This window comes from Oryzias latipes, chromosome 13, assembly GCF_002234675.1.
Source record: "Oryzias latipes chromosome 13, ASM223467v1".
NCBI lineage: Eukaryota > Metazoa > Chordata > Actinopteri > Beloniformes > Adrianichthyidae > Oryzias > Oryzias latipes.
Genome location: NC_019871.2, coordinates 8723765 through 8750732, shown reverse-complemented (window position 1 = coordinate 8750732; position 26968 = coordinate 8723765). Strand labels below are relative to the sequence as shown.

At 36.6% G+C, this 26968-nt stretch overlaps 1 protein-coding gene across 2 annotated transcripts in view; it reads left to right on the top strand.

The window, feature by feature from the left end:
- The window catches only part of LOC101156344 (beta-1,3-glucosyltransferase), a 79393-nt gene extending 65577 nt beyond the window's left edge, over positions 1–13816 (top strand). Inside the window, exons 12-17 of one of the 2 annotated variants that reach the window (XM_020708133.2) lie at positions 7577–7676; positions 8088–8207; positions 9532–9584; positions 9654–9708; positions 9939–10083; positions 12860–13816. In XM_020708133.2, coding sequence (XP_020563792.1) covers positions 7577–7676; positions 8088–8207; positions 9532–9584; positions 9654–9708; positions 9939–10083; positions 12860–13027 — 641 coding nt within the window. In that variant the 3' untranslated portion in view covers positions 13028–13816. The remainder of the gene's footprint in view (positions 1–7576; positions 7677–8087; positions 8208–9531; positions 9585–9653; positions 9709–9938; positions 10084–12859) is intronic. The other variant, XM_004075301.4, reaches the window with a different exon arrangement.
- The last annotated feature ends 13152 nt before the right edge of the window (positions 13817–26968 follow it).

Here is a 26968-nt window from a genome sequence, read left to right as displayed (position 1 = left end):
TGTTCTCCCTGAACCTCGAGCTTCTGTCTGTGTGCAGTTCAGTCCTGTAACAAGCATGCCTCTCATAACCTCTTTTTGTCAAGGTAGTGAACGATGCAGACCGCTGTTGGCTGAGCGTTAGGCTGTGTGGACCTCTGTGTTGCAGCGCAGAGTCTCATCAGGCGAAAAGCATTCCCCTTTAATCCGAAAATCTCTGTTAGACGTCTGGATTGTGTGGTCATGCAAACTTAATGATGTCTACACACCTCGTTTTGACAGAGGCAGATCATATTCTGTGAGAGTTTACGATGATGTTCTTTAGGCCTTAGTCACATGCATCCTTACGGGGGGTTGACCTTGGGTGCTGCAGGTTTTTAGGTTGACTGGGCCCGTGAGGGGCTGTACAGAAATGGCAGCATCTTAAGAGGACCACAGGTGTATCTTGCAGTTCTCTTTGAAGATCGTGTGGCTAACCTTAAGGAATCTCACTCTGTCGAGTAACTGTTGTTGTGGATGCTCCAAACGCATTTTGACCAAAATAAATGAATCTTGAATGAAGATGTAATGTACTAATTCCATGCTAAGGTAAGTGTATCATGACGTATTTGTAAGAATAATGTAAATTGCACGCCCTTATGGCATACAAGTGACGCTGTTGGTGTGTCCTTACGCCACACTATAGTCATTACTAAGGTACTGGCTTCTTACGCCCAAAGGCTACTTGCATGGGAGGCCAAAAGGATGCCCACACAAACTACACTATGCCTAATTTTCTAGTTTTTATCAGCCAAGCTGCACACAATTTTTACTTAAACAGCACTAACAAATTTACTGCACACTGCATAATTAAAATGAAAAATGTGTGTCTCCTTCTTTACCCTAACTTACCTTTACCCTTACCTTATCTGCATGTTCGCTGCTACTTGGCACCTGCATCATGTCCATGGAAAAAAAATGCATGAACATTATGGCTCTATGGACTGACTGAGTGCTCTATGACCTTGGTATTTCCTGTGGGCCACTACCTACAGACAGCCCATATCCACCCAAATAGGCAGTTGTGGCTAAGCTATTGAATGTTTCACTACTTTTTCAGAATGCTTCTTTTTCTTGGGGAATTGAGACTCAAACGTATGAGTTTGATAACTCACTCATAAAGAAACCTTCACCAGTGCTTCTTGTAAAATGTCAAACTTTAGTTTTTCTTTCAAATCTACAGGCAATTCAGTGTTTTGAAAAAGACTGGGACATAAAAGTAAATTAAATTGAATCTATCCATCCACTTTCTTAACCTGCTATATATCCCTTTCGGGGTCACAGGGTTGCTGGAGCCTGTCCTGGCGACTGTTGGGCAAAGATGGGGAAAACCCTGGACAGGTCACTGGTTTGTCGCTGGGCTTAAATCAAATCAAAAAGATAAATTAATATAAATAATAATGTGTTAAATAATCTAAATAACTAAACAGACAATAAATATACATGATGCCATGGACCATTTGAGGTAATTATGTTTTATGTGGTTGAACAGGTAAAACTATCTTCACCCTGTTGGTTCTACTTTAAGGTTCAACCAGCTAATTGTCTTTTGGTCCCATGCTATTAAGTAATTTATAAGCTAAAAGCAATACTTTAAAATTACCTTTATATTGAACTTCTAGCCATTGTCTGATCACTTTAGAACAGAAGTAATACAATAGAACAATAGTAATACAATACCATGGTTCTGGTTCAAAGTCTGGGGGCAGACTTAGAAAGGAACTTTCTAGCAGTATTTTCTTTTTTGGAAGAGCAGACAGACTACTGTTACAGTACTCCTGCTTGAAGGAGATGAAGGCATGAGTAAGATGCTTTGAATCTTGTTTGGACTTGATAACTTTGAACCTCTGTATCTTTTTTCAAGATCAGACCAAGCAACATAAAGCTGAGGTTTTTCTTGATTTTTATTCTTGTTCTTTTTTTTCTACCAAGTGGTGTCTCAGTATTCTTTAAAAGTTGTTCAGTTGCATAAAAACACATTTTTTATTATTGAAAATAACTATTTGCCAATGACCTTTAATTGTAAAACATGGAAGGATCTGGGCTGTTTTTACGTTTTAAAAACTGCAGTTTTGAAGGATTTGGAAAAATCCATTACCGGATGGAGAACAGTCTTTTTTTCTAAAACGTCATTTTAAGACCTTTTTTTTTTCAACAAATTGGTTGGCAGCATGTTCAGACAGCAGACTAATGGGTTTATTGCCAAAAAAATGTATACGCTCCAGTGTTTTTGGCACTAACATCAGTAAATCATGACATTTTGACCAGATAATTCTTCCCAGGCTGCAGCTGAAGCATTAAATCTTGCAGAGATGACAGAAAATTTCTTCTGAATATTATTATGGGGACCCTCTGGCTGTAAATAATGAACTTTTTGGTCTTTGTTTTAGTGTAAAACAAAGCCACTTAGTAAAAATAATCATAGAGTTGCTGCTTACACTGAAATTCATCAGTCTTCTTTATATAGCAGCTATAGCACCACCTTTAATGTCAGATTGAAAAGTTTAAAAATGCTAACTTTGGAGTTAATGATTAAGGGAGTACGATGGAGTATCTGGACCTCCATAAAATAAAATGAAAAAATATGCTGATAAAGTCGTGCGAGAAAATTAGAAAAAAAGTTGAGTAGAAGAGTAAATATTTTACAATAATTAAGTTATAATTTTATAAGTTAAAGGTTGAGAATTCACAAGATTACATTATAAACGTTTATGACATGTTACATTTATGAAGCAAAAGTCTGTTTACTAAAAAAACAAACTACAACAAAAAAGCAACCAATAACCTATCGTGTTCCAGTTTTCCTCTAAGACTTTTTCTCATAATTTTACTACTTTATTCTCATTAATGTATTTATTTATTTTATAATGGCCTTAATACTCCATTGAAAGGGAGAAGTGGTGTACAGCTGCTTCAGTTTAACCATGTTTCAGAAATAAAGTACACTGGACAGTTTTTGTGAAAGTTTCTAGATAACTTTAACTTATTGGGTTATAGTCCCTTTCAATATCAAAGTGACTGGAGCAGTGTGCAGTTTATTTAATAAGCACTTTTCTTCCTTCAGAACACCTCAAAGTGTTTAACATAAATAAATTGATATCAAAAATAGTAATCATATAAAAAAAGACACACATATATGTTTTACAAAAGCAAATAGTCCATAAAAATTAAATGAAAACATGAGGAAATGTAAAAACTAAGCTAAAAAGATGACTTTTTCTTCTTAACCTCAAAAGTGGATGAAGACCTCACATCCTCAGGCAAGCTGCCCTACAGGTGAGCCCACAGTGCTGGAATATAGGGTTTTTGTTCTGACTTTAATGTAAAGCATATATAAACCTCTATATAGTTACGTTTTATGCACCTTAGTTACTTTTCTAAGACAATTACGCTTAGGTTAAGCTTTTTTATTTTAGCTTAAATTTCCTTTAAAGTTGCACTCAAAAGTAAGTATTTCAACAACTGTTGATCTCTGTTGTCGTGCCCGCTTAACTATTTTTCATAAAAAAGGCTGACATTTGGTTCCATCATGTACTACAAAGATAATAATGACCACAGAGCTGAAGGTAAGCTTTAAATTGGCCCAATTTCTCCTAAATTAGGTCTAGCTATTTTGAAAAGTGCTACCTATTTATTTGGTGGTACTGGGATTACATAGCAATACAAATAGCACTAACACCACCAGTAAAGAGGCAGATCCTGCTATCTATGCACATTTTAGTGTGAGATAGTCATTGTGTTGCATTTAGCACATTATTTATCATATAGCAGTACAGCTTACACACGCCTTTACAGAACAAAGATTCAGTTTTTATAACATTAATGCCCTTTTTGGTTTTATATTTTAGCCATTATCTAGTTAAAATATAGGATTGAAATGATGTGAAAAGTCTAAAGTCTGCTCCTTCTCACTGTTGAGAGGTATAGAAATCACACACAAAACGCATAATGTAAACTGTCTTACTTTGTATTTTGCTTGCTGACACTTTGTATTCTTCTTGCCGTACTGAAAAAACACATACATACAGTAAACATCACTACACTAATATATGCTGGCCTCGCTGAAAGGGTCCACATTAAAAAAAAAAAAAAAATACAACCAGTGTAGAGTTGGAGGCTTCACGTAAGCAGAGTAAAAAAGGAGGTGACAGCATGGTCCCCTGGGCCACCACAGCTCCAGTCTGCAGCATAATGCATTTCTAATGTGCAGCTGTTTTGGAGCAAGGCCATCTTTAACTGAAAGCAACCTGCTTTAAACTCATTGATTTTTAGAAGGCATTGAACACAGGAGAAATTATAAAACATCTCTTCACCTGATTGTGATTGTATTATCAGAGAATGACTGCTTGGAAATAATAAAAAGCACAAAACTGCTGAAGACGGGTAAGGAAGAATTTCATTTCCTGTTGGGAACAGTGAGCCTTTTGTACAAGAACTTCTTTGTATTATTTTTACATTTTTTAATACGATTTAAAGGCTGTGTCACACAGCCACGACGGACATTTTCCTCCTTTTCCACATATAGAATTTTAGTCAAATTGTTCGATATTTGTCGATGTGCACAGATGTCCGTCAAGGGTTTCGGCTGACGGGTCTTTACGTGATTTGGTTTTGAGCTGTTAAACATTTTTGGTTGGTTGGGAATTACGCAGTTTATATGCAATTATTATGTAAAATATTATTACGCAGTTGTGTGTGATTTTTGGGAGATGCATAAGTACATTTTTGGCTTTCCACGACCGTTCCACGTATGTCACATGTAACACCGACGTATAACTTTTATATTGCGTATACAGCACACAAATCACGTTAAAATAAGGGTTTGTTTATATTTCTTCTGAATTTAGGTTACATTTGGTAAACTGAATTGGAAAAAATGCTTCAGATGAAACAGTATTTTTTTAAATAGAATTTTTTTTTATTTTTTAGGTTTCCGCAGTGCCTCTGTGAAGACTGACTGACTGAATAATGGACATATGTGCTGTTGTTTTCCCTAAAACAACGTTTTAAAGAATGTCCTTTTGAATTTCACAGCATAAAACTTAAGTAGATAATTGTAATTCAGGATGTTTTAATCTGTCTTTAGGCTTTGGCAGGATTATGATTTTACGGTGCTGAATAAGGATGTACATGGTGTTTTGGTTGTTTTTTTTTTGTAATTTGTGCAGTATTTGTCTCCATACAATGAACTCCAGGAGCTGCAGTCACCTCCAACAGGGGGCCATCTTCGTCCCTTTGTTCATTACCTTTAAATAGCTTCACTTTGAAATGCACTTTATTGTAAGATTTTGCTAAAATGTTTGGATTCTTGTCCTCTTCCACAAGTAGAAGCCATTAGTCACATGACAAGAATCTTAAAAAAAGACAAAAAAACAACAACAACATTGCTTTCTCAATCAATACGTAATTTCTATTTGATGTCATTTTGAAGTCAGAGCTGGCAAATCATTCTTCTCAAGGAAACAGTCTCCTTCACTCTGTTTGTCTTGTAGTGCATGCCAGATTTTTGCTTTTGAGAAGCTGTCTTGTGTTGGCAACGATCCACAAAATCATCAAGGTCTGGTTTGGTAAACAGCCAGATTCTAAAGCTACTGTCAGAGCCTACTGTCAGTCAAACAGAGCTCCACATAGATTAAGCAGTCAGGAACACATACAGTAGATGAGATTTGCACATTTATTTCTGTGCTTAATTAAGAAAACCTAAAATTAGGATCGGGAACAGGATTGGCAATGCTGTGAAGATTCTCTATAAAATATCCTTCAATACAAACTTGTCCCAAATTTAGTGAGTTGGTAAAATAAAGTTCAACTTCCCCAAGTGTGATCTTTTATTAATGGTTTTAATAATTTTTACATGTTTCCCAGAACTGCAAGGACAGTATAATCCTTGCCAAAAAGCGAGATCTTTTGGGAATCAATAGTTTATACTCTTCATCCACCACACTTGCTGATTTGCGTGTTTCTATAAGTGCACTAAACAAAATAAATAATGTATTGGGGAAACCACACAAGCAGAAGTAAGTATTCTCCAAAGTCCAATGCAGGAAAAAAAAAAAAAGTCCTAATGTCGCTTGTGAGGGGAACATCACAAGTAGAACCATTTGTTGTGTTTTTTTTATAAAAAAAGCATTGGTGAAAATGTATAAAGATTTGAAAAAGTAAAGGAAGATTTGATGCAAGACTCTGACTCTGGAAAATAGCAGAAAAATGTACGGTAACTCTGAAGTATTTATGCCTTAAATGTGTTGTTTTTACCTCAAGTGTGTGTAGACGCAGAAATTCAAGGCTCCACTGAGTGGTAAAGAAGCATATCTTTGTGTAGTAGTAGTAGTAAGGTACTGTATTTTTTATTTTGGTGTTGGGGTATCTGATCTTATATGAAAGAAAGAAGCTGCTGCTTCTTCCCAGGTTCTGAGGCAGCATCACCTCCTAGCAGAAGTAAGGGATCTTGCCTCGCCTGTACGTTTGTTTTTTAAAAGTGTGGTTTTGGATTTTATTCCTGTCAACAGTTCAAGGTGTCCTTTCTTATTCCATAGTCAGATACAAAGCAAAAAACACCTTGGGTGCCTTATAAATAAAGCAGCAGTTTCTCTGTGATGGGTGCCACCAGGGATTTGCATGCCTCAGCTCTTGGCCTTAATGGTCTGTAGGTATTTAGATTCTGACGGGTGTACTTCCTGGGGCTTCCAGGTATGCGTTGTTTGCTAGCGCATCCCAGTTTGTTTTCAACAGTTGGCAGATCATTTTGTTCCATCTGGCAGTCCTTTCAAACATGCCAACGTGAAAGTTTGATCTTCGTCATAGCAAACTCACCTGCTTTGTTACTGTGGTATTTCAGGAAATTGGGAGCAGCTTTCCTACTGTTTGCACACACAAAAGGGCACATTTTTGGGGTTGAAAAGGCCAACGTAGAAAGATTTGACTGGATGCAGTGCAACAGAGGAATATTAATATTTTAAAAAAGAAAAAAGAAAGGTTAAGCTCCTTTAAACCTGTTTGATATCTGAAGACGCTAGTGTGTGCTTTGGAAGTGTCATTGAGAAAAACTGCAACTTTCATAATTGCTCTAAACCACAAGCAACACATGAGACGTCTTCCCTTGTCTCTTAATGAAGGAATTTAATTTTTTGCCTGTTTTATATGTAAGGCTTAAGTCACAACTGCCCCATGGGTGGATACAGTATGTAGGTATGTTCACATTTCAGGATTCCATGTTCAAAACTCTACTCATCACTGTGCAAGTTTCTTCAACTGTTTTTGGGCTCTGGCCTCAAGACGTGGGGCCATTGAACACATGTTGAAAATTAAACCAGGTTTAACTTTAACCAATCAGGGACTCATATTTTCAAACGGTTCTTCACGGAAGTGCCAACCATTTGTAAATTGATCCCGGAGAAGAAATTTCAAAACCCCCCCTACGGCTGAATGGGACACAGCTGCTGCACTAAGTTTGTTTTTTCCCTAAAGGGCTCATTTGTCCTTGTAAAGTGGAACAAAGCACACGGTCAATATGTGATTTACTCGTCAAAGTGTGTTATTGATGGCTGTTTTCTATTTGCAGGCCACTGTGGGAAAACATTTGCAATCCTTCAAAGATTTTTAAGCAGCCATGTTCCAAACACTAAGTGGCTTCTTGTTGTGGACGATGACACACTCATCAGGTAAATGCTTGCCTACACTTTTCCTGCTCTGAGTTAGAACTAAAATGCCCTTCATTCACCCTTAAGTTTGACTGACAATTATTCAGAAATCTTCAATCAGATCCTCTCGCCTAACCTTGAGAGGGTTCGCACAGTCAAAGAGAAAAACTCTTCAATATTCACTTTGGACGTTCCAGAGATATTACCTTCCTGTCAAACATCTTCAGAGCTCAGAATGTGACATCACCTCCAGATTGCTGTGCTTTCTGTGAAGTTGTGCCTTGGTGTGGAACACCTCATGTAGAGCCATAGGGAGAGCAGTTATTTTTGCCTCTAAATGGACACTTTCACAGATGTTTAGGCTGGTATTTGTGCATGATGATAATGAGCATCTGTAATGAGTCTCAGTGGTGCCTTTTTTTTTTTTTGCAGCCTACCCAGGCTTCAGGCATTGCTGAGCTGTTACGACCCCTCAGAGCCAGTCTCTCTAGGAGAGAGGTACGGCTACGGCTTAAGCCAAGGCGGTTACAGCTACATCACAGGAGGTGGAGGGTGAGTTTCACAGCTCAGGTGCTTCAGTGGTCACAGTGCTGGAGATGCAGAGGCAGCTGAGCAACTGTAAAGCTTGCAATAAAAAACCTGTTATCTTTTATTTACAGGTAGCCTCTTTGCGTTTAGTTATAAAAGCAAATACAAACATGATCTCAGTGCTCCTTTTTTTCTTAGAAAAGAAAGAAGGATATCTGTTGCATTGAGGTTTCTGATTCAGACTTGAAATTAGCTGTGCCTTTATGTAGTTATCAATTTGATACTTTGGTTTTTTGATCAAAAAGTATTAGGTAAAAAAGTTTTATTTCTATGGCTGTTTGTAAAATTAATTTTGAAAAACATGTTTTTAAAGACCCACTCCAATGAAAATCGTGTTTTTAATATGTTCTTGTTGCATTATTCTCATTACAGAGGACATATGTAAAGAATAAATTAAGATTAAATGACATGAAAAAAATGTCCTTCGAAAAAACCAGCTCAGTTCCATTCTGATGCATCCACTTGTAGACAAATGGATCCATGTACGTCTTTGTTTTCCTCATCTGAGCCGGAATCTGGCTCAAAACTATATTCCTGGAAAGCTCCATTAAAGCCATTTTTGTTGCACTGGTGATGTTGGGTTGGGGTTGTGGGGGGCTGTAAGCTAGCAGGAGAGAGCGTTAACGAAGGGATCACAGGAAATGAAGGAAGGCTTACTCCGCACCAACAGTCCTGCCTATTTAGAGGTGAGTAATAATAAACTGGTGCCGCTCTGCAGAAAATATGTCCTAGAAACTGCCACAGATTTTTTGTTTTTGGCTAAAATCAGCATACTCATAGTTTAAAGACAACTGGGAACACTTTAAGAATAGATCAAAAGATGATAGGAATGGGACTCCAAGACATTACATTTAAAAAACACAATGTGCACTAAGTTTAATGTGAAATTTGAGAGCAACTTCATTGCTTTACATCTTTTGATATCATTCATGGACAAATATTTCAAAATAAAACTTATTTTTTGGGTGGGTTGCTGAACCTTTTTTCTTCAATGATTTGTGATCTTCACTGGTGTCCATGGATTACATGAAATCCTCTCCCCCTTTATCCACCTTTGTCATAGTAGGGATAACTCGTCAATGTAAGGATCGGGTCATCTGGACCCCATAGGATAGCACAAGGGCTAGAAGAAACATCTTGTGTTAAAAGTTAGGATTTTGAAGTTTAAAATAATTTAAAACTGTGTTTTTTAATCTTTTGATTTTTGACTGCAATTACATTATTTGCACGTTTTAATTTGCTTTTATTTATTCATACAAACAAGTCTTTTATTTAAATATTTTCATAGAACACATTTCATGTGCTGCAAAGGTTCGAACACAAAGAAAATCTCACTCCGCTGTAAGTGAACTTTATGAGAAAACTCATTTCAGGAGTTTAAATTTTCCTTGACACTTTGCAACTCTACAGCTGCCAGTTTCTCCGACCTGACATTTTTGAGAAAACGGTTGGCACCAGCACTGAGGTATCTTTTTAAATCTTTTTTTATCTGAAACTGTTACAGTTTCTTATTTCAATGAGGTGTCAGCACAATCTGCACTTTAACTCCACCCTGCTGCTCTCACGCTGAATAAATAAAATTCACTGTGACCCTACGGTGACTGCTGGAAGATGTACGGCTTTATTATATTTTCTGGTTCTCCCCCAGCATTTGATGTGGAGTGCAGCTCAGCGGCTCTGTTTGTGTTGCTGCAGCATGGTGTTCAGCAGAGAGGCTGTGGTCCGACTCCTCGACAGCGGCTGCAAGTGCTACAGCAATGACGCGCCGGATGATATGGTGCTTGGGATGTGCTTCAATGCTCTCGGGCTTCCCGTCACACACAGTCCCCTCTTCCACCAGGTTGTATAAATACTCTCGCAAATCATTCTGTTTTCCTCCTACTAAAAAAATCGGGGTTTGTGCAGATATGGAAAAAAAATACAACCTTGACAAAAATAAACTGAACTTTTATCTTTTTGGGGAAAAGTTGCTCTCAGGGTTTGAGATCAATAACGTCTTAAGAATACACTGTGGGAGAAAACGGGCAGATCATACTGCAGGTTTTTCAGACTTAGATTGAAACATCAATCATAGTGATAGTTGGAAGTGGAGGGTATGTTGTTCAAACGCTCTGCACGTCCGCACGGGTTTCTGTTACTTGAACTAAATCTCTTAAAGGACCTCCTCCGTCATATCTTTGCCAACTTCGAGCTAACGTCTAATATTTTTTTCAACAAATGACACTTTAAAAGTGACAAAGGCAGGCTGTCTTTTAAGGATCTAGGGCCTTCCTGATGCATCAGAACAATTTAGGGAGCAATTTCTCAAGCCAGATCTCTAGCAGATTCCGGACAAGTCCGTCTGTCTTCAGGAAAAATAGGTATTTCTTCAGAAAAAAAGGACAACATTTACTTAAAAAGCAAAATCGTTAATTACCATTGTTTTGGTGTGATGAGATTAGAAAACAATTTAAGAACCTTAAGATGTTGCATATAAAAAAGAAATGAAAAGTTTCTAGTTTTGATAGCAACATCCCACAGGCAGACTCTGAAATGGGCAATGTAATAATCATATAGGGGCTGATTTTATAAGAGGAAGAAAAAAGTTGTGTTTCTGTAAATGTTTGTGTATTTTTCATTACATTATAACATCAGCTTTGAGTCTTATATTCCCCCTCAGGTGGGGTTTCCTCAGTGTGTGAGGCATTGTCTGTTTACAATGTCAATGCACTACTTTGTGAAAATGCAAAGACTGCGACGGAAGTTGTTTTTTTTTTTTTTTATAATACTTCATGAAATCTTTCCCAAGGGACTGATTTCCCTGAGATCACACTTTCATATTGGTTCAGCCTACTTGATTTTACCTAAAGGAGAATTAATAAATTGGAATTTTACCTGCAAGGAAACTACGCATGGATAGAAAAAGCTTTTGAACTTGATGACAGTTGTCATTATTCAAATCTCTATAAAGTTTGCTGCAAATTCTATATCAGGAACAGGTAAATACATATGCGTGTAATAATAGGCAACAAAATACAAATAAGTTTGGGGAAAAAAAAGGTTTGGCAATCACCGGTTCTATAAGTTGTTCCACTTAAAAAGATGAGTATGGTCTGTAATGTTCATCAAAGATGGACATTAACTGTTAGAGAGACAATGTAAAACTAAGAACCCAAGAAATCCCATTGTAATTTTTAAAAAATAATTTATTTGCATAATGGTGCAGAAAAGAACAAAATCTCACCTCAATACTTGGTAATCTAACCCTGGTCAATGACAAAGATCAGCTGCTTCCCATAGGTCATCACCAGGTTGCTTTAGCTGCTATTTTGGTCCATTCTTCCATGCAGATCTCCTCAAGAGCTGTGATGTTTTGGGGCTGTGACAGATTTTAAACTCTCTCCACAGATTGTCTATTGGGTTGAGGTGCAAAGGCTGGCTAGGCCACCCCAGAACCTTGAAAAGCTTTTTTACGTACAAACTCATTTGTTGCTTGGGTGATGTGTTTGGGATCAGTGTCACGATGTGAGATTCAGCTACTTTTCCTCCTCAGTCACTGATGGACAGTTTTCTGCCCAAAATCTCACCATGAATTTATCCCTTTTCTGAATTTGTATCAATTAATTCTGTGCCCTTTCCAGAAAAGCAGCCCCAAAGCATGATTCCACCCCCCCCCCCATGCCAGTACGGCACATATAGTGTTATTTACTCAGTATTCTCAAAGCACCAGTGCCATTTACATCAAAGAGTTACCTTTTCTCTAATCTGACCACATTACATTCTTCCAATCCGCCTCTGGATCATCCGGATGGTCTCTACAAAACTTTAGATAGGCCTGTACATGTGCTGACTTAAACAGGAGGACATTTGGGGCTCTGCAGAACTTGAACCCATAATGACCTTTGTTACTGTGGTCCCAGCCCTCTTTAGATCATTGACCAGTTCCCCTGTGTAGTTTTAGGCTGTTTCCTCACCACTCTTAAGATCATTTGCACCCCATGAGGTAAAATCTTTCATGAAGACCCAGATGGAGGGAGATTGTCAGCGATTTTGTATTTATTTAATTTTCTAAGAATTACCCCGCCAGTTGATCTCTTCACACCAAACAATCATCCTTATCTGATTCAAGTGTAGATTTTGAACATAACATACATCTCCCATCTTTTTAAATGGAACAACTTGCAGAATTGGCAACTGACACCTTTGGGTCTTGCCCAAAGACTTTTTTTTTTTTTTTTTTTTGCCCCACTGCATCTTCTTCACCCTTTGGCCCCCCTTTAGGGGTTACCACAGCAAATCTTATTGACTCCATCTAGCCCTATTCTCTGGTTATACCAATTACCCTAATATCCTCTACAAAATCCATAAACCTTGTCTTCTTCCAAGTCTCCTTTCTGGAAGGTTGGCTTAATAATATGCAACTGGGATATTCTTGCTCACACGGCTCTTGGTTTCAATTATATCTGATAAAATAAACTCTCTTTCATTTTGTGGTTTTGAAAATCATGGCAAGAACCATCTGCTCCTGCCATATGTTTAAGTGAGGGAGAGTTTATGTTCACTCATGCAACAGGTGTGGGAATAAAAAGGGTGTGCAAATTCCTAATTGAATTCAATAATCTCTATTTTTTTTCCAGGCGCGCCCAGAAGACTATCCCACTGACCTCTTAGCCCACCAGGTCCCCATCTCTTTCCATAAACACTGGAACATCAATCCTGTCGCTGTTTTTAACAAGTGGCTGAGGGACAACGCCACGGAAAAGTCATCACATGAACTTGACAGGACCACAAAGACAGAGTTATGATGATTAAAGTGTGTAATTCTGTGTTCATATTTACAAATATAAATTTTTTTTTTTAATTGTATTTCGTCTAACTGATAATGAAATGAAACAAGACGGGGTTTTTCCTGACTGCACCACACTAAGATGTTAAAAAGCAAATATAAGTTGTATTTATTTATATCACATGTCCAATTTGAGTCTTTTTATCTGGGACATTTTTTGTCAAAGAATTGCGACTAATGTTGTCCGTTGTGTTGCCCTTTTTTTTTTTGTCTGTGATGTTTTTCTATTCACTTCCATTTAATCATCACCTATGAGGTGCCTAAAGATCAACTGGGACTACGATGGAAGTATGGAAGACCAATATTTGTGAAATTTCAGAGTTTTAAAGCATGTTGATGGTTAAAAATTAAAAAAATATTTCCAAAAGTAATTTATTTGAAGGCATTGTTGGTTAGGTGGTTTAGATAAAAGCCTTATTTTATTCTAACCTCAACAGTCTTTTTTGTTTTTTTTCATTGCTTAAATCATTTGGTTTCACTGAGTGACTTTAACCTCACAAGCACTGAGGGAAAAATCTTTAATTCATGGACATACTTCCTGAAGAAACATTACACTGTGGTCTGCGGCAAAAAGAGGTCCCATGAACATCAGCTCCCCTTTTTCATTTCTCTATTTTCTCGCTCTCAGATAATTAATTGTCAAGCTTAGTAATTTGCTGACCATTATTGGAAATCATTCCAAGGCTTCAAGCATTAGAATGAGAATAAAACATTTTTCATTTGGACTTTTGCCATCCTAAAAATGTAATTTTTGCTCGTGTACTTCCTTCTCGTAAAAACCGGAGGTGACAGTAACAGTGACAAAGACTATTAGAAAAAGGGAGGATAATAAGAGGCTTATATTACTGTCAGCCAGTGCGAATATGAATAGTTAACAAAAGGAACCTCATTACAGACCATGAAAAACACATTGTAAAGCTCCGCTCAAATGTTAGCAGCATTGCAATGCTCAATGCGCACACACCTAACAGTGTAGTAGGTTTGTGTGTGTGCTTCATAAAAACGTATCCTCAGGCATTTGAAGGCGAGCAATTTCAGAAGCAGGCATCGTCTTTCTCACCTCAGAATTGTTAGCCGTTTGTAGGGAACACATTAAACTCAGAGTGGGACTCTCCCACACATGGAGTAATGAGGGGCCCTTAAAGACTACAATGACAGCAGGTCAGCTGAAAGACCCAGTCTTGATTTCTACCAAAAGCTGAAAACGAGTGATTGTCACCATTATCCTCTAAAAATACTTCCATTTTGAAGGACCATACACGGCTACAGTTTATCAAACATGTATTTACAAATAGAATGGGTGCTGTCGCGGTGGATATGTTGGTTTTAAGAACATCAGGGTCAAACCTGAGACTTCAAAATGTCTTGAACTGCCTCCTTAAACAAGATAAACAAGTGGAATGTTCCAAACAAGTACCAGTGTCATAGGTCGGAGTTGAATTTTGCCCAAAGTGAGGCGCTAAATGAATAATTATTAGAGGTTTGATGCGATTAATCAACTTAATTGATGAGTCGATTTATATTCCTGTGAAACTACCAGATCGGTCAGTCTGAGGCAAACCCTAAACCCTTAAAAAATAGTTTCAAAATTAAATTTTGGAAAATACCATTTGAACTGAAGCACGGTAGGTTTATTTTACTATAAAGTAAAAATGACCAATCACAGCAGACAACACATGGAATATCAGCAAAAAAATGATCAATCCATCTTTAAAGTCAGATGTGTGGAAACACTTTGAACTCTGCAAATACGTGACCAGTGTAGTAGAATGTTCTAATACTGTTCTGTATTGTTTTTATATGGAAAAACAACAGTGGGCTGAACTTTATGAAACTGAAATGTGAATAGATTTCACATCAATTGTTTACTTGTTTGTTCACATATTTAATTTACACTAGATCATCTTGCAAGAAATACAAGGAATCAGAAAAACTTCACCTGCACTGTATCTCTGAGTCACATTGGTTGAATCTTTTTGCTAAAGTCTCCCTGGATTGATTTTAGGTCAGTAAATCGGATTGTTCAAAATGAACCAATATCGACTATTTGAATCAGCAACCACCTATAAATCTAATCTTTGTTAAAATGAATCGTTACACCCCTAATCATTATATTTGCATGCATTATTGAACTGCTTTAAATATGCTGGTGTCGCTGAGATGTATTTAAACAATTTTATCTTTAGACGGTGACCAAGATTTTGGTATTTTTCATCTTTTTTGTAGCTTCAAAGTTTTGCTGAACCAGTGAGCCTTCTGTTATTAAGGATGTGGTGTCATCAAGTCAAAATTATACTTTTAAAAAGAATAATTTAAACAAACCAAAATAATGCTATGTTCTTGCGTATCAGCCAACAAAAACAAAAGATTTCATAAGTCTGCAGGCTAGAAACTACCACTTATTTACAAAGGACTAAGTAACAAAGGAGGGAGTATAGGCTTTAGTTGTTTGGATCTTTCTTTACAACTTTATTTATATAAAAAATGAAATCCAATGAAACTGAACTTTATTTTCAACCTTAGATCAAGCTGTGGCTTCTAAGAGTCTCCACTGGAGCAATTTAGATGTTTTTTTTTCTTTAATTCTTTGCTCAAGGGCAGTTGTGTAACGAATGTGAGTGCATATACAGGTTTGCAGGAAGTGCAATAATAGTTTGCTTAAAACATTAATAAATCCAAACAATTTATTAAAATTTTTGAGTTTATAATGCAAATTTTATTACCATATGTATATATAAAATTAGTCACCATCATCATTCCCCTATTTAATATTAATAAAAATATGGGCAGAGTTGCCTGACCATTCCTTTCTTTTTATAAGCCTATTTCAATAAAAGCCTTTGTGAGCCACAAAGAGAGCTGGATGGAGAGCATTTGGGAGAAATGGGGTGAAATTTCTCTCAGAGCTGTTCGAGTCATTGACGTCTTTGAACATGAGTGTGTTTCCCTCTGAGGATTTACTTTGACCATCACTGGAGCTCCAGTTGTGGCGTGCTGAAAGCTGACTTCTCAATATTTCAGCCTTACACCATTTCACGAAAAATATTTCTTCTGCAAAAGCACTGAAGCATATGCAAAACATAATTTCCCAAAGATAGGTGGAAAAAAAGAAAGAGATCTGAATCAGATTTCATAAACATTCAGCCGTAGCTGAAGTTTTGTGTCATCTTACAGTGACAGCCAGCAAATATTTGAAGGTAATGAGGGAACAGCAGAGCCTTGAGCTACAGAAATATTTCTTCAATCACAGAAGTCTGATCAGATCAAAAGGAAATGTGTTGTTTCTACTTTGTCATAGTACTCCTTTCTAGTTTTGCATAGTTGGCATCAACTCACTGGAAACTGCCTGAAAACAAAAAAACTCTTTTAAGGTTGAACACTCCAAAAAAGAGGGAGCCTAAAAAACAAAACGAGCACTGCTCTTTAGAAGAAAATCCCTAGAAAGTACTGGCAGTACAATTATCTATCCACACAAAAAGTAATTTGTACCTAACAGGAAATCTAAACAGGAAATCTAAAAACAAAAAGTTCCACACAAGCATTCAAAAAGGAAAAAATAAGGTAAAAAAGCTAACAGTTAAATAGAATTACTTTGAATTGAATAATATACAGCCCAATAATAGGTATATTTTAACTAGTTCTAAGCAAACGGTTTGCATTTTTTGAGTTTGTTTGTACCTAGTTGTTCATTTTGACTACAGTGACAAAAACTAGTAAAAAAAAAAAAAAGAATTTACTAATTTTAGAACAAAATGAAAACATGATCTTAGTACAAGCTTGTCCGTCTTAATAAAACTTTCATTAAATCTATTTGTTGTTTCCCATTTTATCATAATGAATAACAGTCTAACTTGTCAACATTTTAATAAACTTTGAGGGTTTTTGTGTCCTAAATCAAGTTTTTCTATTGTCATGAGTATGGAGCAAAGGGTTTTTGACTCATTTTAGTAATAATTTCTTTATTTCTAGATTCTAGCTCTTAATGAGACAAAAACATTCTCAACTGTGCTAATTTTGAGAAAAGAGAAGTTAAAACAACTTAAAACTTGGTCAAATATCTTAAATGTCTAAAAACAAGGGTGTGAATATTTGCAAATATCAATTAGTTTGCAGTGTAAAAATTGAAGCAAACATATGTTTTATCGAATTTAAACAAATTCATTCTCTCAAGAACTATATACTTAGACAGGTGAAAATACATGATGCATAAAAAGACATGATAGGACACACTAGCTTTCTGCAAAAGCATGCATCAACCACCTGAGCTGTCATGCCAGTCTAGGAATCATGGATCCCCTCTAGGGTTGTTTTTATTCACTTCAAGGACATTTGCTCATGCAAATATCTCACAAAATCCTCAGCTTATGTGAAGTCTGCCTGCTCTGATGATGAGGACGATGAAGCTTTTTGAGTCATGAAGATGAGCCTTTGGTGTTCTTCCGTAAATTTCAATTTTACGTGAATTTTATAAGTTGCCGGTGTAAAATTCAGCTGACATTTTCAGCCTTGATCTCTCATTTAAGTATGTTCAAACTAGGCTTTTTCTCATTTAACATTTTAGCATTTATATCTCATTAACAATATGTGACATTGAGTTTTGTAAAGGTCTTTCTTAGTTTTGGCTTTATTATGAGTCAATTTGAATGTTTTTTCATGTGCAGGTACGTCTCATTAAGCAACAATTATTTTCATCTCCAAACACACACACACAGACCGAAGACACATAAATATCTAATATCAGCACTCTTTCATCTTTATCTTTTGTTCTGTGACATACGGAGAGTCTCCATCTTCATGTGGTCCTGACCAAAATGAAGATACACTGCAGACTCCCGTGTTTTCACCATGCAGTCAATAAAATTAAAACAGATTTGAAACATATGACAAGCATGTTTTATTTTGACACCTATAAATAGAAAGTGCATGATAGAAAATTCTTATGCTTCAGTAACAAAAACACCAGCAGCTACTAACTGATCAGGATGTCTGGTCTCTGATCCTGATCAAGGTTTTCTGAAAACGTATCAGCTCCCTCTTCTAGAATAACATAAAATACAGAAAACATTAATCTCCTTGCAGAATCTCCTTGTAACAAGAAAACGGCAATGTGTGAAATGAAAATATGAATGAAAATGATGAAGGTAATGGCATAAATAACTGCACCAAAAGGAACTGGATGGAGATGAGAGAGAGAAATGTTTACTCTTTGCAGAAAACGTTGAAAACTGGATTAGAAGAGGATTTTATGGGATCCTTCAACATGCTTTGATGTGTGAAAAAAAGTCCTGATTTTTGTACTCCTTGCCTTCTAGAGCCTGAAGACTGTTGATCTGTAGGAACGGATACTTCAATCTGAAGCTGAGCAGTGGTCCAGGAGGCTTCAGGAAAAAAAAATGCCTAGAACAATTCAGCCTGTTTCTTTCAACAGAGCAGCAGCCCTTCCCTTTTTACACCAGCCTTACCGCAGGGGAAACTCATTTCCACCATTTGTATCTGGGATCTTCTCCATCCGGTTCTGGCTCAGAGCGTATAGGTGAGAGTAGTAACCTAGAATGACTGGCAAATAGAGGGCTTTGCCTTTTGGCTGAGCATTTTTTTTTCACCACAAAGAAACAATGCCACGACTATTTTACCCTTACCATTCATCTCATGTTTGATGCGTGCATTTCTGAGATCCCTTTCTGCTTAAAACCCATAGGATTGAGCGTTGGCCCTGTAGTTCATCATCATTCCACTAGGGGCAGTGGACAATTTTGGCTGGAAACGTTTTGCAAATTTTTAAGAACTTTATAGTGAGAATAACTCTTCTGTTGTTATTCTTTTATTAAATGACTGCTTGCTGTATTGAAAAAAATGCTAAATTTTTTGATATTTAATTCTTAACAATACTGTTACACCGTGCTAAAAATGTGTGCATAAAATGTAAGGCAGTGGTTGGGTGGTAAGTTGTCTTTATTTCCTGATCATTTCAATATTTTTGCATCTTAAACTAACAGTGTTGTGAGTAAAAACTTACCAAGTCTCCCAACATGTTGTAATAGATGCAATGTATATCTCAAGAAAAATTATGTTGCACCATTTTTAGGGTTTTATGCGGATTAGTACAGTCCGTAGTTTTAAAAACATCTAAATTAAAAAAATTAAAAGAAAAGATTTTTCTGTCAATTCTCTGTTGTAGTGACCCTTACATGGTTAATGCAAATATTTTACCTTTCTGATTTGTTGATCTTATTCGTAAAAAACCTAAGATACTTAACTTCTCCTCCAAAAGATACGCTTTTTTGAGATTAAGTTTACAACTCACTGTTTTTTGGGAGGCAATTGTTATAAAGCTCAAAAACATCACATTTAAATTGCACTAAAACTAAAATCTGGTGTAATTTCTATGGAAAGCATAGTGTTCAATAGCAACAAAAAAAAATATTGAAAATAAAACAAACATACAGTTTGTGTTTCTGACACGCAGACTATCACTTGATTTAATCTGTTTTCTTTTTGGAATCAAAAACTTCTTCAGCAGCCTGCAGAGTGCCAAAGCTTTGATAGTCGTGGGTTGCAGGAGGGAGTAATAACTTTAAGGAGCTTATTTTACATGGAAGAAGAGTGGGACCACCTGATTATTTGATCTTCCATTCCCATCCCGGGGTGTGTGTGTGACAACGCTGGAGGATTAGGGATAGAGTTTTGCACCGCTGTCACACAGAATAATGTTCACCCTCTGGTTTTCCTGCAGCTGCATATCCTGACAAGGAACACCTGTGTGACTCCTTTCACTGCAGATTACAGAGTGTTTCATCTGATGGATGTTTGCTACACAACCATCAGACATGCCTGTAGGTAACTTCTAGACTCAATCCCGCTCAGAGTTTTTGCGACTGCTGGAAAGCGTTTTTCTGCAGAGAGGCAACAACTTCAAGGGTCATGACAGTCGTATTATGCTGGAGTAATGAGTGCTGGGATGAAACTGTTTAACACAGCCGCTCAGTTATGACGAAATGAAAACACTTCCCTCTGTGCTACAGCCAGTCTAAGTTCCTCCCACACCTTGCTCTCATTTATCTTAGGGATGCAGCACACAAAGATGCCCACCTGCTCACATTCATCTCAGCAAGAAATGCAATCATTTTCAAGGTGGAGGGAAGCTGGTGCAGTCCAGGAACCAGTTGTATCTGCAGCCTGGGATATGAGAATTACTGTCAGAGTGTGTGCATAAAACATGGGAAGCAGCTATTTGCATGAGTGTTTGAGCCAAGTTCAACTTTTTTTTAATCATTTGCATATGGATACGGTGGCATTTCTGTCTTTTCTTTCACAGCCATTTGTGAGCGACATGACTCATCAATTCCTCTTTATCCAGCTGACCTTTGTGCAGATTGAGCGGACTTCATTTGTCTGCCGTGCTGCATTTAGAAACGATAATGTGTTGCTGAAGGTGCATACATTAGAAATGCTAATAGCATACATTGAAAATGAAATTGCATGCATGTTAATGTGACAGCGGTAAAAGCTATTCCCTTGTTGTGTTTTGTTGGTTTACTTCCTCAGCTTTTCCTGCCTCATTTGCGTCATTGAAAATTCATTATTTCATGTTTAAAATGCAAAACTAATATATTTTCAATAAAGAGACTCTCAAAGCAGAAAATAGTTGGAGTTTTATTTAGTTGTCTTCCTCCTCACTTATTCCTAAACACACTCATAAATAGAATACTATCGTCAATGGGCAAATATTGCACCACTGGAAATTAACAAAATCCATCTGACCTCATTGCAAAACTGAAATATCATCCTCAGAATGAAACCTGTTGACATTTGTGGTCTCATCTAAAGTTGTAGGGTTTTACATTTAAAATAAAGTTTTGGTTGAATGTATTGGGACAGAATGAAACAATACTTATGAACTGAAGCCCTTTGGTGAGAATTACAATGAGGTGAGGGTGGAAGGGGAAATTTTTTAAGTACATTTTATAATCTGCTGTAAGGAAGTAGTTGTTAATGAATTTGACTTATCTGCCACTCCTTTATAATACTATTATTGTCTTTTGTTATTCTGCTTCTTTCCATAAACTATGCAAGTGTATTTGCCTGGCACAGTTTGCTATAGACAATTCAAAGTGTTTTACATGAAATATTCAAAAAAAAATATATATTAAAACAAACATTTAAAGAAAGTTAAAATAAAATGAATTTAAAGAAAGCTTAAAGTAACAGTGTGGATGTCAACTTTTGAATCAAAACTAATCAAATGCAGCCTAGAACAGGTCGGTCTATAATCAGAATTTAGTGTTTCAGCTGATGTAAGGCTTAATAAAAGTCTGTTCTGTATATGTGGGAGATAGAAATTGGGTGCAGCTTCTCCATGTTTGGTTTTAGCTCTATGTACTGACAACAGACTGGATCCGGATAACCAGGTAGGTCTTGGCTGATTTACACTGGATCAATAAAACGTTAAAGTCCCACTCCCATCATGTTTTGATCTATTTTAAAAGCGTTCCCAGTGGTCTTTTTATTTTTATTATGTCATTTTTAGCTAAAGTAAAAAAAAAACTGTGTTGTTTTCTAGAAAATAGTCTCTGCAGAGTGGCAGTAGTTCATTAAAAAATGTGCCCCGTACTTGTGGGCGGAACTGTTGGTGCAGAGTAAGCCTGCCTCTACTTCCCATTATTTATGTGTTTACACACTTTCCCGCTAATCTACAGCCCCTCACACCCCAACATAACATTACTGATACAGCAAAAAAGGCAAACAATATCGGAGCTATCCAGCAGTACAGTTTAGAGCCAGATGACAGCTCAGACGAGGAAAACAAAGACGTAAATGGATGTATTTGTCTGAAAGTGGATGCATCAGAATAGAGAAGAGCAGGGAGCTTGTGGCATATTGTAGGTTTAACTTCTCAGCTACAGGCTTTTTTGTTTTGGAACTTTTTTGTCTGCTCCTGAGTCATCACAATTTGAATAAAGAAATGCTCAGAATTGCAGTTTTATGCTTAATTTTTCTTTATATATGTCCTCTGTTGTGAAAAATTCTGCAAGAACATGTTCAAACACAAAGAAAACACAATTTTCATTGGATATGGGTTTAAAATGATAAATCATGTTATAAAATGGTTACGGTAGAACAGGGGTTGGATTATATAAGTTCGCTTCCTTCCACTCCCTTTCAAGCAATATTTATTAATATGTCTAATTATCCAAAGTTTGATTAGTTATTGTACGAATGTATAACTGATGATCGTATTGTTTGTGTGTATTATTCCTATTTGATTGCTTGAAATAAACCATATCAAATCAAATCAAAAATCTAACCTCCGGCAGAAAGGCAGCCTGTGTAAAAACCTTTAAAACTGGACTGATGTGGTGTACTTTTCGTTTTGTCAAGATAACCTTTTAAAGAAATTGCTCATTTGTGCGTAATTATGGAGTCATACAGTAAAACACACATTGATTTTTTTCTCTTTGCATATAGGTTTGGTAAAGAAAACAGCATTTGAGCTCCAACTAAATACATGAATAAAGGTTTCATTCAAATGTTCACAATCTACCATAAATTAGGGGTTTTAGTATTATTTTATAATATTTTTTTCATAATCTGGCTCCACATGCTTTTAAATGTTATTGTAAAATTTAGGTCTCATGTGAAATAATGCTTTAAGTAGGCTATTTTATAGGCTCTTTCATCCAAAATGCTCACAACGGCACACTTTTCAGAGTGGGAAGTGTCCACATGGATTTAAATGATGAATCTTGCATTTATAGTCACAGAAAGCTCAGCCCACAGATCTGCTACTTAAGACCACATCAAAACGGAACCATCGCTGAGAATATTGCACTGCCATATAAAAAAGTGGCTGCAAATTGGTTCTTTATCATGAAACTAAATGTGCCACTTCTTCTCTAGAGTCTTGCTGTAGACGAGGTTTGTGTTTATATAGACCCGTCACTAATTTTCTTTCAGGAGATTGTCTTTATCTCACCTGTGGCTGGAAATTATTGCAAGTTTTCTGCTAGAGCAGGTTTTTTTCTTTAGGCTTGAGGATTGTCTTCTTAAACTACTCTTTTATTTGAAATCAGTAAAGAAAACAAGTGGTTGATCTGGAAATATTTTGGATTAATGTGAAAAATCAAAAATACTCATTTCAGAGCGTCCTCAAACATTTTCGAAAAATTTATCAGAGCAATAAAACTGTCAGTGGCTGGGACTCTGGGATAATTTCTGCAAGCATAGAGCCATCAAAACCAAAGCAAAAAGAGATAATAGACACAAATGCACGCAAAACTTTTTCCCTCTTATTATTCTTAATTCAGGAAACAAAGAAATGCATTTACTCAGTTCATTGGCCCAGCGCCCATTACTGCAACTTGAATTGTTTTGAGTATTTCATTATCTCGATTGTCTCCATTATTATTCCTCTGGCCAGATTAAAATCACTCCTCATGTAAATTCATGCAAGACTGATGAAGCCAGAGTGCAGATACGCTCAACAGAGCACTACACGAAATTTAATCAAGTGTGGCATTCAAATTTGAATGAGGCTCTGTAGTTTCGTCCAAGCCCTGACACTCTAAAAATGTGCCCCAGTGCAGTTTAATGTTGCGACCATTTAAAATTCCTTCACACATGCTTACTCTTTCTTTTAGTGTCCATGTCTGATTCTTTAGCACAGAAAATTGCTCTGTCATCACTGCAGTCTCAATCCAGACTCATCCCCTTGTGGTTCTGACAGATATGCTGGTGCTTGAACAGGTATCCTACTGACACCTTGACCTCTATTACTACTACAAGCTATTTCAAGCCTTGTTGGAAAAGCTAAAATAAAACGTAACATCCAGAAAGTTTTGAAGCACTTAAAATATTATCTGTAACATATTTTTTCTTAGAGATCCAAAGAAAAGTATGTATTTTTATTTGAATTACTGCATCTGTGCACGTCTGGTCTTTCTGTTACAAAACCTTTCTAAAATTCAGAATTGATTGAGAAAATAAATCATAGTATTTTTTGTTGAGTCATGCAAACTATATTGCAAGAAAATCTATAAACGGATGGCAATTTTCCCTTGCTGTCGCCATCATTAAGGCTGTGGCCTTAATGATGGCGACAGCAAGGGTTTTCCTGGGGTAGGAGATGAGGCTCTTTTGAAGTAGTTTGAGGCTTGTTGTAAGCTCGCTAATGTTTTCTATTTTTAATTAAGGGCAAAATGATATAACTCAATTGTCTCTCAGAAATCTGGTTAAAGTTTGGCTTCAAACGATTGTTGCTCAACATTTGCTGCAATGACAGAAAACAGCGTTGGTCCTCCTTTACCATAATGTGAAATATTCACTTTAATCTACATCAGTAACAGTTTTTTTCTGAGGTCTTAAGCTTCTCACAAAGGATGTTGTCTACTACGTTTGTCTCTTTTTTAGTTAACGTAATCATAGTAAATTGAGACACTTGGGACAATTTTGCTGCTAAATCTTTTTGCAACCTATTTAAGGAAAATGCCAGAGTTTTTTTGAGATGTTTTGGAGAATTCCTCATGAATGCCATGGTTACACATTATCTCCCCAGCAAGCTCCTACAGACAATTTAAATCAAAATTAAGTTCTTACTGGAAAGGAAAACATATTAATACTTTTCTAAATATCCATGTATGATGTAATGCAATCAATATTGCTCAGTATCTAAATCATGAATGATGTTTTTATGAAATTGATGTAGAATGCATTGGTTTCCAATTTTTCAGGTTTGGTAGTGAATTTAGGTCCATTCGCCAATCTTTTATTTATTTATTCTTTTATAACCTTTTTCTTCCTTTTCTTCATGCTATTTCATGATGCACCAAAATGTCAAGCAGTTGAAATACCTATAGCACTTTTAGAAAAATGCAGGAGACCAGACAAAAACTTGAAGGTTTAATACATAAACTTGAATGACAAAACCATGAACTAGGCAAAACAAAGCGATGATGAACTGAAAACCAAATACTTTTTAATGTTGAGGATGATCAGCATAAATAAAATCAGCTGTGGATGGTTAGCTTAAACCTTGTGTGACTGAAAGGGAGGACAACTGAAACCTGTATATATAACTGAAAAACATACCAAAGTACACAATCCTCCATTGTGTACTCAAAGGCATTTGATGGTGCTAATCAGTCTTCTTCAAAAGAAGAAAATAGTTGGTGATGGTGTTTTCACGCCAAAGCTTCACAGACAATGTAGCAGAATTGTGAACATACAATGCCAGTTGATTTGATGCTGCTCTAAAAGTGTGTGGAACTATGGCAAACACAAGTATACTTTTAGACTAAAACCCTGGTCAGGTTTGATGGAAGAGATGGATGGATCCAAGTCTGAGAGAAAACCTGATCTATAATAAGGTACATAAATTAGGAACAGGAATCCAGCAGGTTAACCTTCCTTGTAGTACCGCCTGTCTGGAAATGTTCTCTTGAGAGATTTTCTCTTCATATCATACCGGACAAAGATTAGCTTCTGCCTTTGGGACATAGATGTAATAGAATTATCCTCGTGTCAAAGGCTAGTCATTTATTGATGAGACATTTCATCTGGGTCTCAACTTGTGTGGGAGTTTTTGTCTCAAGAGTTGTGAGTCTTCTTGTTTTTTGTTTTGTTGTGCAGCTCTTGTTCAGAGATCTCCCCCCCCCTATGTTTTATCTTGAAAGTGTATTTCCATCATTCATGGTGTCTGGCTTCCATTCTTTTGACTGTCATTGTCTCTGATCTGTCTTGATTGTTGTTGCCACCTGAGTCTCGTCACCCCTTGGGTTTATATTTAGCGCTATCTCCATATTCCTTTGCTAGTCCATCTGTTCCTTTTGCTCATCACATCTCTGTGATCGGTTCTAGTCTGTGTGGCCTCATTCACCCTGTCAATCTACCTCATGATTTTCTGCCTTCTTGTTTACGAGGCTTCTTTGTTTTTCATTGCAGATTTTCTACTTTGACTCTACTTGATCAAAGTATTTTGTCCTCATCTGAAATGAATACTCGAATGCTTCAATTTGTGGTTAAAATCATTTTGGACCTCGTTAGTATTAATGCTCATCTATAAAAATAAAAAGCTTTTTAAATGTGACTAGCTTTCTCACTGGTTGCAAAAAAACAGCAGATGCATATTTACAGTGGAGGAAATAATAATTTGAATATTTTGTGGATTTGGACTCTTAAAAAGACATTGGCAGTCTGTCATTCTAATGGTAGGTTCTTTTGTACCTGTGAGTGACAGAAAATCTAAAAGAAAATTACGAAGTCAACTTAAAAAATAATATAATCCAATTTAAGTATTTGATCCCCTAATAACCATCAATGATACATTCACATCAGGCTTAGCAACATACATCCAACCAGCCACTTCCAAAGAAAAGTCTTTGTAAACGTGTGTATATGCATGTTTCAGGCTTCGGTTTGTCCATCACGCAAGTATCTATGACTATTTTCGGGCTCTATGTACAAAATGCGCTGCCACTGAACGCTCATTGCAAGTGGAACTCGGTGAAACCATGACCAATCAGAAACCGGGATTTGGTAGTCACGTATGGAGGAAATCATCTTTGATTAATGGAAGTGCCAACCATTTAAACATAGATAATGGAGAACAAATTAACAATTGTGGTTTGTGTTCAGCCTGAATTACATGACATCAAACTGTTCATGTAATAGAGCTTTGAAAGAAAAAGCCTGATGCAAGATCAGCGAGATTAGCACCACTTAGACATTTCGAACCAAGCCTATTCCAGTTGTAGGTACATGTGCTAATATTGGGTAGTGACAAACCAAATGCAAAATGAGCATTCAAAAACCTGCATTTAGCCCGTTCTTGACACATGCCCAATTTGTTCTGGTCCACACAGACCAGTTAGACCAGGGGTAGGCAAACTACAGCCTGGGGGGTCCT